This window comes from Symphodus melops, assembly GCF_947650265.1.
Source record: "Symphodus melops genome assembly, chromosome: 2".
In the NCBI taxonomy this organism is placed as follows: domain Eukaryota; kingdom Metazoa; phylum Chordata; class Actinopteri; order Labriformes; family Labridae; genus Symphodus; species Symphodus melops.
The window spans coordinates 24,620,845-24,633,932 of NC_136692.1; the positions used below are offsets into that span (position 1 = coordinate 24,620,845).

General features: G+C 38.8%; 1 protein-coding gene across 1 annotated transcript; it reads left to right on the forward strand.

The window, feature by feature from the left end:
- Positions 1–320: 320 nt before the first annotated feature.
- On the forward strand, positions 321–12,332 carry pld5 (phospholipase D family member 5). The gene is made up of 10 exons (XM_079336939.1): positions 321–646; positions 3,309–3,445; positions 3,781–3,964; positions 4,189–4,297; positions 5,617–5,744; positions 8,179–8,376; positions 9,106–9,257; positions 9,387–9,552; positions 9,647–9,737; positions 11,438–12,332. Exons 1-10 carry the CDS (start codon positions 599–601, stop codon positions 11,698–11,700), a joined length of 1,476 nt encoding a protein of 491 aa, XP_079193065.1. The 5' UTR covers positions 321–598; the 3' UTR covers positions 11,701–12,332.
- The last annotated feature ends 756 nt before the right edge of the window (positions 12,333–13,088 follow it).

Genomic DNA, 13,088 nt, shown 5'->3' on the forward strand with positions numbered 1-13,088 from the left:
TTGAAATTCGTTTGTCTTCTCTGGACAGAACTAGGCGCATAAATGTGTGTGTGTGTTGGAGTGTGTGTATATGCCCCACCTAATGAGTTGAAAACAATTTGGTAGTTTTGCTGCAGCTGTCACAGAGTTCAGTATCCATCCTTTCTACAGCCGAAGCCAACAGCCTTCTGCTGGATGAGTTTTGTTCACCAGGCAGATAAAAAAGGGAAGATAAAGGGAGAAGAGGAAGAGGAGGGAGGGATTGAGGAGGAGGGCAGGGGTGTTGATGTAGCTTCCAGCTACAGCTTTGTATTGGCCATTTGAATGAGAGAGGGCTGGTCTGTCTCCATCTCGCTCACCCCCTCCACTGAAAAAGAGAGCAGAGAGTAAGCTACACACACACACACACACACATACCGGAGGAACCATGTCGGGACATGGGATGGACCAGGAGCTGAAGTGCACACACAAACCTTCCAGAACGGTGAGGGAGCAGCAGGATGAAGACAGTGGCAGTGTGAAGACATCAGACTGTGGAGTGGAGTGATGAAGACAAAAAGGCAGACGGAGAAAGATGTGTGACTGAGCTGCTGTTTTTTCCCCTGTCACAGAAGTTAAAATGAGTGCTACTCTCATGGCGGGACCGGCCCCACAGGAGCCCATAAAGGTGACGTTTCCCTCCCTCAAATCTTCCCTCTGCATTATTGTAATCGGTATTTAGGCCCATTAATCTCATGTGGGTCTGGTGCATGCTTGTCTGAGACTTTCCTCGCGCATTAAATGATTAACTAACTCATACAATTGCATGATCTCTTATATTTGAGATGTGTTCTTCAAATATCCATTGGAAACAAACTTGTTTATAATAAAGAAAGGGCTCCATTAAATGATTTAATTTTTCTTTTATTTGAATATGTTTGATGAAATAAATACTAAGACTGCAAACTGTCTAGAAAATAGGGGGAAATGTTTTCCCATTTTCTTAGAGTTTCTTTATGAGAATGTGTTTTTTTTTTTAATGACAGCACATACACAAATGTAATAGTCCACACTATGTTTGAAGCCTCAACAAAATATGAGGACAGTACTGTTCTTTAGTAAACAAAGTTTTTGCTCATTGTTTGAGATTGTAGATTTTCTCAAATGGCAGAAAATGTAGGAAAAATTGACATGACATGATCCAAGAGCTCTAAGGGATATCCTGTATATTAAAAATGAGGAATTGTCATATTCAAACCAGCTTATGTTTGAATTTTTAAATGATACCATGGCATTAAGAATTTACATTATTTTCAACCTAAGTTTTACAATACATTGTGAGTATAATTTTGAAAGAAGTCATTATCCGCTATAGTTTCTTTGCTCACTGTGGACATCTACAAATGACTTGTTCAGTCAGACAACTAATACTTGCATCATTTATTGCAGCAGAACATACTGTACAGAAGTTTGTGTTTGGCGTCTAGGCTCTGATCTAGTCCCTCCTCACAGTTTTAATTTACATGCAGAAATTTTAGGACAGATGTGATGACATCTTAAACCCCCTCAGTCGGAGCCTACAGGTGGATGCTGGGCGAGAGTGCAGAACTGGTGCAGGTCAGAGCTGGCAATGAGAGAGCAGAGGGATCGATCTTAAAGAGAGTAACTAGCTTAGGCGGTGTTGTCCAGTGATTGTTGAGAATGGCGCAGGTCAACTGTGAAATCAGTGCAGCTCAACTTGCCTGATCTAGCTCGTATAGGCGTTGCCTCATTTTGTTCCAAATAAGTTTACAAATCAAAGTCATCCATTTAGTATATCATAAAACATTGGCCCATATTATTTCACGTATTTTGGAATCCTGATCCACCTGTCATTACATTTTTGACTAATCAGCCTTCTGTTGAATGATATTCTTGCAGTTATGTAATTAATTCAAACGATGAATGGTGTCTGCTCTGAACCTTTTCATCACTTCTACTGCGTTGAAAACAGCTGCTGTACCTATGGTGTACAGTATTGTTGTGTTTTTTCAGTAGAGGATATCTTGTAGTAGTCCACTCACCTGTCTGTCTCTCTCTCTCTCTCTCTCTGTCAGCCTTGTTCTGTATCATGAGGATTTTTTTCCCCCAGAAGACATGTACACAACCACAAGTGAAGCGTGGTCCTTGTGCTGCATGTGGTGAAGAGCTCTGAGCTCTCAGTGGAACACATGTTGGTGTATCGGGCTGGCACCATGTCTTTGTGCCTCATTGCCGGCCAGTGAAGAGAGGAGTGGGAGATCAGGTTGACAAAGATCTTCAGGCTCACAGCTCCTCTTTGACGTGCTGCTGAATATTGTCTTTTTTTGGTTTTATGCTCACATTCTCTAAAAGTTGTAGCTGGGAGACGTCTTTCTGAGGCTCACTTTGCTGAACTCATCATCAGGGTGTAATTCATGTGAGCGATCGAGCACAACAAAAGAGAATATTTAATTAGACGCGATGACGGCTTGAAAACCGACAAAGACAAACAGTGCAGGGAATGAGATGTTGAAAATGTGTAGTGCTAAGCAAAACAGAAGTGCCAAACAGCACTTTTAAAACAGTGAAAAATCAAGACACCCCGGGCCAGATCAGGGCAATAAGGCTGATGCATCAACACCCTGGACCACTCTGGCTGTCACTCAACCCTTATTGCAACCCATATATAAACCATATACTGCACCACATACATGCACACTAGTATAGAATTTAATATCACTTGTTATAGATGCAACATTAGATCCATTCTGGCACAAAGGTCATAAAATCTCCTTCAGCTGGGAATAGGTCTGACAACAATACAGAAAGTAAGTACAAAACAGAGCTTCACAGTGTTCGCTGTGGTCTGGCTTCAGCCTGTATTCTTTTTCCTTCAGCTGGAGACTGTTACGCTTCACTTGCACCCAAACGTTTATGAATCTGAGTAGCTCAACAGCTCAACAGTCTGAATCCCTCACCAGCCTGCTTGTCAAATCAAATGTTTCTCCAGTCAAAAGAGGACATTTGGTTGTTGTTGTATTGGAATTCTATCCTCTTATCAATAACATTGACTGAGTACATTAGCATTTAAAAGCTGATAATTTCCCTTTTGTACACCACCAAGCAGTATCTGCCATGTCAATGTGTTCTCTTCAAGTATTCAGCTTAATGTACAACAGCAAGGTCGGAGCTGAGATAGGACTTGAGCTCTGTACTGCAGATGGTACATCCTTCATTAGATCTACCTCATAATAGTGTGTGTGTGTGTGTGTGTGTGTGTGTGTGTGTGTGTGTGTGTGTGTGTGTGTGTGTGTGTGTGTGTGTGTGTGTGTGTGTGAATGATTTTCCAGACCCAGCAGAAGTGCATCGCCATCTTTGCCCTTCTCTGCTGTTTCTCCGTGCTGGTGGCCCTGATCTTCTCATCAGTGGAAATTTGGGGAGACGATGAGGACGGGATCACAGAGGAGAACTGTTGCACTGACTGCAGGTAAGATGCTTTGTGTCTGACGTGCTTGCATAAAAAGGGAAACAATTAAAAGGTTTGGATCGTTGTATTTTCAAACTTTTCTGACATGGACTTCAAGTTCATTTTAGTTTATTAGTTTATTTGAACGAGGGACAATGTACAAAATAACATTATTCTCAATGGAGAGTATGCCTCGTACAGTAACAGATTTAGCTAACTAGCTGTCGTCCCTGGGAAGATGATAAAAAAGGTGAAATACAGATCAACCAGTCATCTATACACATGCTCACACACGCACACATTCCTTTTATGCAACCAGATTCTCCAAAAACTAAATAAGTAAATGTCATTTTCAGCATCGAACTTGTGGAGAATATTCCAGATGACCTCTTCCTCCCAAAGGGTGGCAGACCCCACCTCCCCCTCTCTGCTGGCTTTCACATTCTGTTGGATGAAGCAAAGCATTCAGTTGAGGTTGTGTCACCTGCCTGGTCATTAAACCCCTGGGATCTAGAAACAACTCCAAGCACTGCCAAACAGGTACAAAGTCAGGGCAGAGAATCTGATTTAATCTCCTGTATTTCTGCAGAGCCTGAACCAACTGCATTTCCCAGGGGGCTTTGTAAGAGGAAATGCAATTATTTTCAAGTAAATCTGTGTGTAGTCTTTTAATGAGGTTAGTCCTGCAGAGATGGTTAAGTATTAGCCTTTAAAGAGACATCCAGACATCCATGCTCAACTAATACAGAACATCTCCTCCTCAGGGTCAGCTTTTGTTCCAGAGACTGCTCAGCCTGAAATCTCGTGGGGTTAAACTGAAGATTGCCAGCAGTCTGACTAACTCAGCTGAACTGAAGACCTTGGCAGCACACAGTGAGTGGTTGTCATATTTTCATTTTACAAAAGCAATTTGTTATGCCGCTTTAGCCAACCAGAAAAAGAAAAAAAAAAAGATTTATGGTATAGAGGTCAGAAGCTGCCAAAATAGAAAATGAATTAATGTTTTTTTCTTTGTGTCACTTGAAAATGATTTGACTCACTTTCTTTCAACACAGAATCCTGTTTGCTAAGGTAAATATGTGGGGTTTTAATGCTTGCATCTATTTGTAATTTTCAGTATGTGTTAAAGTTACTGTTACAGTTGTTGGCTTAATTATGAAAAAGACTGAGATTAAAATGAATGCCTCTATTTGGTCTGTGAAAGAAACCAAGACTTTAACATTAAAATGTTCAATGTGTGAAACTGCTGCTTCGGGGTCGGTTTCAGACGAGGTGATAAACTGCACTCTGCAGAAACACACTTTATTCATATGCAACAGCAGCAAAGATGTGAGATCAATCTTATATTTGATTATAAGAAAGCAAGATGACTTAGTTACCATTACTTAACACATGTACAGATCAAAATCTGCAAAGACTGAATTGTCCACAGGAGGCGCCAAAATTAACACTCATCCATTGTTTCTCACAGAAGCCTTTGAGAAATGTGTAAATAATTAAAACAGAATGAAGTAAATTTGGATTCATAAAGTTGGGGGACTTAAATACAGGAAAGTGAGGTGTCTCACACTGTATGTTGTCCCTTTAGTTTTGTGCTTCTGTTACAGATGATGATCAGTGGTTCATTTACAGTCCGATAATTAAATGGCTCATTGTTGTGCTTTTGATGACTTTCAGACAAACCAGGCTGCTGTATTAAAAGTTATAAATAATCTGATCACTAAATGTTATTGTTATGTCTGCAGATTCTTTCCTGTATATCTAAATACCTCACAACTCACTTGAAAAATGTAAGGGTTTTATGGTCCGTGCATAAAACCCTGCTTAAATAAATAACTTGAGTATTGTTTAAAAATGTAGGCACCTTTTACAGCTGCCTTTTTTAAGGTCTGCAGCACATTATTGAGTGTAAGCATAAAGTTTATGTGATTTGTTTGAAGGAAAACAGTTCTAGGCTCACTTATAGCCCAGTCCAGCAGCTCTGCAGAACAGGTTAGCCATCATTCATAGCTGTCAAATTTCTAAATGAAGGTCAAAAAAATCATGAATGTGAAAATGAACCTGACTTCTCGCAGGCTTCCTGCCTGCTGTGCCCACACACACGTCAGAAAGCTCAAGGCCAACAGGCACATTTCCAGATTCTCCTCTTTCTAATTCATTTAACTTCACATATTGTGTCTTTCATTGTCTAGATGCAGAGGTTCGTTTCATTAATATGACAGCTCTTACCAGAGGAGAACTACATTCCTCATTCTGGATCGTGGATCGGAAGCACATTTACATCGGGAGCGCTGACATGGACTGGAGGTCACTCTCCAAGGTAACAACAAACATCAACAACATGAGTTTGCAGAGTGAGCCTCTGCAGTCAGGCGTGGTCGGGTCTGCAGGTCATTTCTGGACTGAAAGTGGCAACAGAAGCCTTTTGTCTCTCAGTAATAAAGACTAGACTCACAATTTTAATTAAATGCAAATCTTGGCACCCTCCAGGGACTTCAAACATACAGTTCAGATTAGTTTCACTCTACACCTGTACCTTTTTATAAAGTTGCCCCAGCAAACTCCTAAGGGGCATTAGAAAGATTTAAGATTGGCTGTCTGAAGCGAGCTAGAGAGACAAGTAGTATTCACTTTGCATTTATGTAATCCACAATAGTGGAGGAAGCACAGAGCATTAGCATACTACTTAAAGTGATTACCTGGCACTTTTCATGCCTCAGCGCTGGCTGGAGGAAGACTACTGCTCAGTACAATTAACTAGCCAGAGTAAGGAAACAGACACATGTGATCATACAGCACACATGCACGCACGCACACACACATGCACACACACACACACACACACACACACACACACACTACATACAATTACTGTGAAAAGCAAATGATGGAAGAGCTGGAAAGAAGAGAGATAAAAGACTGATTGACCTAAAGCTGACTTAAATTCATGAGACATTAAACTACAACCTCTTTATGCTTCTTTCTGGGTCAATCACTGAAGATAGATAGAAGATAGAATATACATGAAACAAAGTTCTGCTGTGCAGTTAATGACCGGCCTAGAATACATTAAGAACGACTTCCTTCTGTTTGCTATTCTTTGCCAGGGCCAACCCTCTCATTAATTTCGCTCCCTTAATTCTCTAATATTTCCAATTTCTGATGCCTCTTTATGAAAATTACTTCAATGGTCAAACAAGTTTGAAATTTGGCACGTCTATCCTGAAACAGGCAATGAAGGAGTGGAAAAAGATTTTATAGCTAGCTTTTATTTACATCTTAATTATCATCCTCAAAACTGACAAAAGACAATCAAATAGCATTTGGTCTACAACATTTCATGGAGAATGATTATTGATAAAAAAAAAAAACTACAACCCATCAATATTACTGTTTATTTTATAATAGTTAAAGGGATACTTCACCCAGTTGCATGAAGCTGTGTATCATTAAAAACATGGTAGTAGTGTTGAATGGTCGTGAATCCAACCCTCATTTTGCCCTGAGACAAGAAAAATGTGTTTTTCTTTGCTTGAAAGTTTTCTTCATGTGATGCAAAAAGTGTCATATTGCATCACATGAACCACTACCATGCTTCTAATGATACACAGCTTCATGTAAATGGGTGAAGTATCCCTTTAAGTTAAGTTAAGTTAAAAAAATTCAATGAGCCCAAGATGATTTTTATATTTTAAATATTTCACTGCCCAAAATACTTAACTGTAATGTCTGGAAGGATTGTGATTAAATAAGGTAGATATGTTCACAGAGGAAGTTTTAAATCACTTTTGTGGTCCCTGTCTTTTCTGTTGCACTCATATTTGTGGTTTTGATTGAAAGTTCGAAACAATTTTCAAAGCCGTCTGGCATGAAAGTGAGTACACTCTATCAAATCCCCCTCAGAACCTCACTGCCTCCCTGCTTGTCACACACACAGAGTTAGTGCGGCTATGACTGATTTAATGTTTTACTATCCAAAGTCCCTGAGGATCTCTTAATTTTTCATTGAGCATTATGATCCTTTTATTATTTCAGTTTATCATACATTTTGTTGTCTTACAAATCTGCAAAGCCTTAGAAACACTCATCAGCATATAAGGGTGGGCAATTGGCGTCCCCATCAATGTTTGCATTATCTTAATTGGAAAGGTGATGAAAGCGTGATAAATCTGCCACGAAAATAAGATAAAATATTATTTGTTGATCCCCAAGGGGTAAATTCAGGTATAGCAGCAGCAATACAGAAATCAAAAAGTCAAAACCGAATAGAAGTTAAAGATATATACAGAAGAATATACATAATGGGGTGAAAAACATCCATAATATTTGATCACTGGTAGATGTTTGAGACATAATAGACTGTAATTGTTTTGTAAAATGTGACCCCCTGGCAGTGAGAATTCAATGAATGTGGCCCTTGTGATGACCAAAGTTGCCCATCCCTAGTATACTATGTGGTTAGTGCCAGCAACATTAACACGTCAATAGTTAACATTGTCATTGTGTACATGTTAGCATGCGGATGTTAGCCTTTAGCTTCGCTCAGCCTGCCTGCAGAGACTTTTTTGCTCCCTTTGGAAAAAAAACATCTTTCTATATACAACTACAGTTAGATTGTCAACTCCTCTCATTAAATGTCTCTATTCCTCTTTCACATTGCAAAAAACCTCGTCTGTAGAGTGAAAACTACTCTCAGCATGCAACTTTTCTGCTGACTCACCTCTTCCTGTGTATTTCTTTCTGACACCCCACAGAGGAAAGAATTGGGACTGGTGTTGTATAACTGCAGCTGTCTGGCTCTGGACCTCCACCGAGTCTTTTTATTTTACTGGCAGCTCCACAACAAGGACTACATCCCCTCCATCTGGTCGAAGAGAGTTACAGCCCTCTACGGGAGGCACGATGCTCTGGAGCTGCAACTCAACTCTACAGAGGCCTCTGCTTATGTCTCTGTGAGGAAGCACTTTGTTTTGTAGCTGTATCAATACCCCATTAAACACATAGATTTACTTTATAGAAGATGTAGACCACAGATGGTGTCAGTAATAAATTCTTAGTCTGGTTTATATTCCTCCTATTAAGCCCCAATTTCCTGATTCTGCACTGAATGGTGAATATCTTCACAAAAGTTTCATTACGAGCTAATAACATCCCCACACAGGGTGTGATTAATCACATTAATATCATGCTGAGGAGCATCCTGGGTCTGAAAATCTCAGTACGTCAGCCTAATTTGACAGTAATGAATCTTGTTACCCTCCAAGCAACAGGACGCTTATCAGATGCATTTTGCACATTTATCATCCTATAGGAGCTTATGGAGCCATGCTGCTGGCAACGCCGACGTACTCTTGTTCCTTACACCTTCTAGCAGTGAAATATTGATGAAGAAATGTGCCTCGCTGTTCATCTTTTTTGATCTTTTGTTAAGTCTTACACGCTGATCTGTTAGGCATTTGAAAAAAATGACAAACCAAAGACGATCCTTGTTGGTATAAAATAGTGACTTGAAATGAAATATTTTGATTGAATTCTAATTAGAATGAATAATGTGGTTTGAAATGAATGCATAGTTAAAAAGAGATTAATATAAGTCAACTATAATTTTTTTCACCCCTTTTTGCCCAATTTCCATTTTCTTTATACACATTTTGTATCTCTGTTTTAATTATTTTCTGCAGACCTCTCCTGAACTCTTTTGCTCTAAAGATCGCACCAGAGATGTAGATGCCATCTATCAAGTCATCCAGAGTGCAAAGAGATTTATCTTCATATCTGTGACAGACTACCTCCCTCTGGTGAGCCGGACTTTCAGAGGAACCACCAGCACAAGGTACACCCAAACATTGATTTATAAAAGCGCTGACTTTCAAACAGTATCAGTGCAAAAACAAAACAAAACAAAAAACTACTGTATCATTGCTTTGAGATTGTTGAACAATTGCAGTTTCTTCATCACTAGGTACTGGTCCCATATTGATGAGATGATCCGAGAAGCTGTGGTGCTCAAAGGAGTCAAAGTTCACCTACTGATTAGCTTCTGGAAGAAGACTCATCCCCTCACCTTTAACTTTGTCACCTCCCTCAAGTCGCTCTGCTTGCAGCTGCACAACTGTTCATTAGAGGTGGTGCGTGAGTTGAAATCATTACTTTAAGTTTAGTATATTTGCTGTGTATTCTTTTTGATTGATTACACAAATATATGTTGTTGTTTTTTTGCAGCGGTTTTTCAGTCACAAGGAGCAAAAGGAAGATGTTAAACATGGTCTCAACCACAACAAGTACATGGTGACCGATAACGCCCTCTACATTGGTAAGCAATGTATAATCTTTCTGCGACTAATTTAACGTAATTAAGATGAACTGGTCTTTCGCTACATTACATGAAATTACACATAATAAAAGTATTTTTGAAAGTCAGACCTTTCAAAAATACTTATGTTGTAGAGTTTCAAAGTATTATTTGCCAGGTTTACAAAAAAGGCTCTAGGACTTTAATGATAGCTTTGATAATACTTTTACATGTTTCAATCAGTTATAAAGCTAAGAGACAGTTAGCTTACCTTAGCGAGATCTGAAAATTAAACCACTCAGAAGTAAGTTTACTGTAAGTCTATACCTGGCAGGCAAAAACAATAAATTACTCCTCGGAAAACAGCAATTTATTTTTTATATTCTGTAATTTTTGTGAATGATTTCATAATTACTGCACATAGATTTAGAGGTTATTTTTACAACTCAGTTGTACGAAGTTAATAACTGTCTTTATTACACTTATTTAATGTACAGTGTACCATGCTGCCCCTGCAGTGGGACTTCAGGGGCTCTGGAGTGCCCTGTGTTGGATAGGTGCATTTTTAAGTATTAAGTATATTTTTGCACTACTCACCACTATATCGTTGTCTTATTTAGCCTTGCATATCTTGTATTTATGTTTATCTTGTTTATTTAGGTTTATATTTAATGTTACTTAATACGTTTGCACATAGAGCACAGTTCACTGAAGCTAATCCTGGGCAGCCTTGCTCTTGAGGACTACAGCCTCTTTACATGTTGCATGTGCACAAACCGTTAGGCTACCAGCACCTCAAAGTGCTGTAATCTTTGATTCAAATGCTGTGACTTACTTACTTACTTACTTACTTACTTACTTACTTACTTACTTACTTGCTTACTTGCTTACTTGCTTACTTGCTTACTTGCTTACTTACTTACTTACTTAAATGAGGGTTGGATTCACGACCATTCAACACTGCTACCATGTTTCTAATGATACACAGCTTCATGTAAATGGGTGAAGTATCCCTTTACTGCTGGAGAGATGCAAGACGACCTCAAGCAAGGCACTGAATACCCTCCCACCGGCTCCGGAGCGCCTGCCAGGGGCTGCCTCGTTACTCTGAGATCTTGTGCTCCATTTTTAATGGCGAAACACACAAAGGCTGATAATACACATGCACAAACCGCTTTATTTTTATGCACAAACTGTTTGTAATGTGTACTGTTTACATGTGTATTATCAGCCTATGTGTGAGTTGCATGATCATCAAAGTGTAAACACAGAATTTCCCTTAGCGGGATCAATAAAGTAAATCTTAATCTTAGATTTGAATAAAAAGACAATTGTTAAAAGAGCTTGTGTACCCTGCCTATAACCCACAGTCAGAAGAACTAGAGAAGCTTAACAACCAAGAGAAGAGGATACAATTATACCAAACATACAATGTCTTAATAGAGCTTAGGGCAGGCTAGCTATGCTAAGATAATGGTTTCCTTGGTGCATTTTTATATTTAGAGTACAGTATTTGATACTTGTCAGAGTTTTTAATCTGTGTATTGTATGTATAGCCAAATATTAACTGATTCCGGCACATATACTTCACAAATCACTAAACTCTATAGATGTTTGATATGCCAACAAAGACAAAATCTGAAGAAAAATAAATCCAAGTTTATTTTTATGAAGTAAGATTTGTTAAAGATCAATATTGTAATATATCTGTGTGTCTTCAGGTAACCATGACTGGGTTGGCAGTGACTTTGCCCTGAATGCAGGAGTTGGGCTGGTGGTCAAGATGACAAATAACCCCACAGACAGGGGAGTGACAATCTTGGAACACGTCAAGGCTGCTTTTGAAAGAGACTGGAGGTCACGTTACGCAAAGAGTCTGCAGGAGAACAGAGATCAACAGGGAAAGTACATACACATGCTACAAAAGAGAATCCACATGGAGACAAACGAGGAAAACAAGTGGAACGACCCATTATCTTTATAAGCAAAGAATGTCTTTATATATATCCTAAAGTTTGCTGAATACGCTTGATTTTACAACACATATGCACAATATAAGAATGTGACTTAGACTGTTAGACTTAAATTATTGATTTCATTTTTCGAGATTCAATATCAGTCAATAATAATTTAATAACTTGACTCAAGCTACAGTAGTTACTTATAAATCACTAATTACTGATCAACTGTCCTATGAGCATGCTCTTCTGCATGAATATTGACAGCAATATTCATACTGGAATTATATCGTAAGACAAGCAATATGCTGATTATAAAATCAATATGCAATATACAGTACCAAACCTTTACAGTATGAATCCATAAATGCATTCCATCAAACTCGCCTAAATATGTTCATGGATGATTCTACGATGATGCACTTTTTTGGTAACAGTTGAGATTTATATAACTCTATCAACTTTTTGATGCTCTCTGCATGCATACTGGAGCATATCAAACCCTGATACTAAACTGCCCTTGAATGTACTGGGTTTTTTTCTTCATTGACACACACACACACAAACATGTTCATGCAATAGTTTCACAGACGTGACAACAACTGTAATGATCTCATTCATACTCTCAAGGTTTCATCTGTCTTCATAAATGTGCCCTTTTCCTTACTGTTGTTGTGTTTATTAGAGCATCATTTCACTGGGTTGCATGTAGTGCCTCATATTTACACTCACACACTACAACATAACAAGGTCAGGGGCTTTTCTGCAGATAATGGCCTCATACCTCTGTCTTTGTCCCATTTACTTCTTTACCGAATTTAATGACCATTTGCTCATGTAGCACTGCCTGACCATTGTTCTCTTCCTATTCGAAGCAATTTTCAAATGAGGCCTCACAGTTTAATGGTAGACAACAACAGTAGTATGTAGGCTAGCAGAGGGATGGCCCAGGGCAGCCAAAGCTTTGGCAAAACAGGGTTGAAAATGACTTCATACAACAATTATACAAGACATGGTGAATACGAGAGGAATGAGAGCTTGAAAAATTGCGACAAGTTTTACTTCCAACTTTTTAAACACTGTTTCATTTGCAAAAGTAGAAAAACATTCATCAGCAACTACATGCAAACATCAGAAAAATCGCACCACTGCTTTGCATTGTTTATGTGAATACCCTTTTCCAAAAAAAATTGGGCCTAAAGCAATATAAATTTTCAATTTGTTTGCACTAAAGTAAAGTAAAGTAAAGTAAAGTAAATTTTATTTATATAGCACTTTTCGCAGGCAGAGGCCACAAAGTGCTTCACAAACAAGGTTAAAACATCACAAGCAATATACAGACAGTACAAAGATCATGGCAGCCCTAAAAGAGGCTAATTAAAAGCCTGGACAAATAAAAACGTCTTCAGTTCAC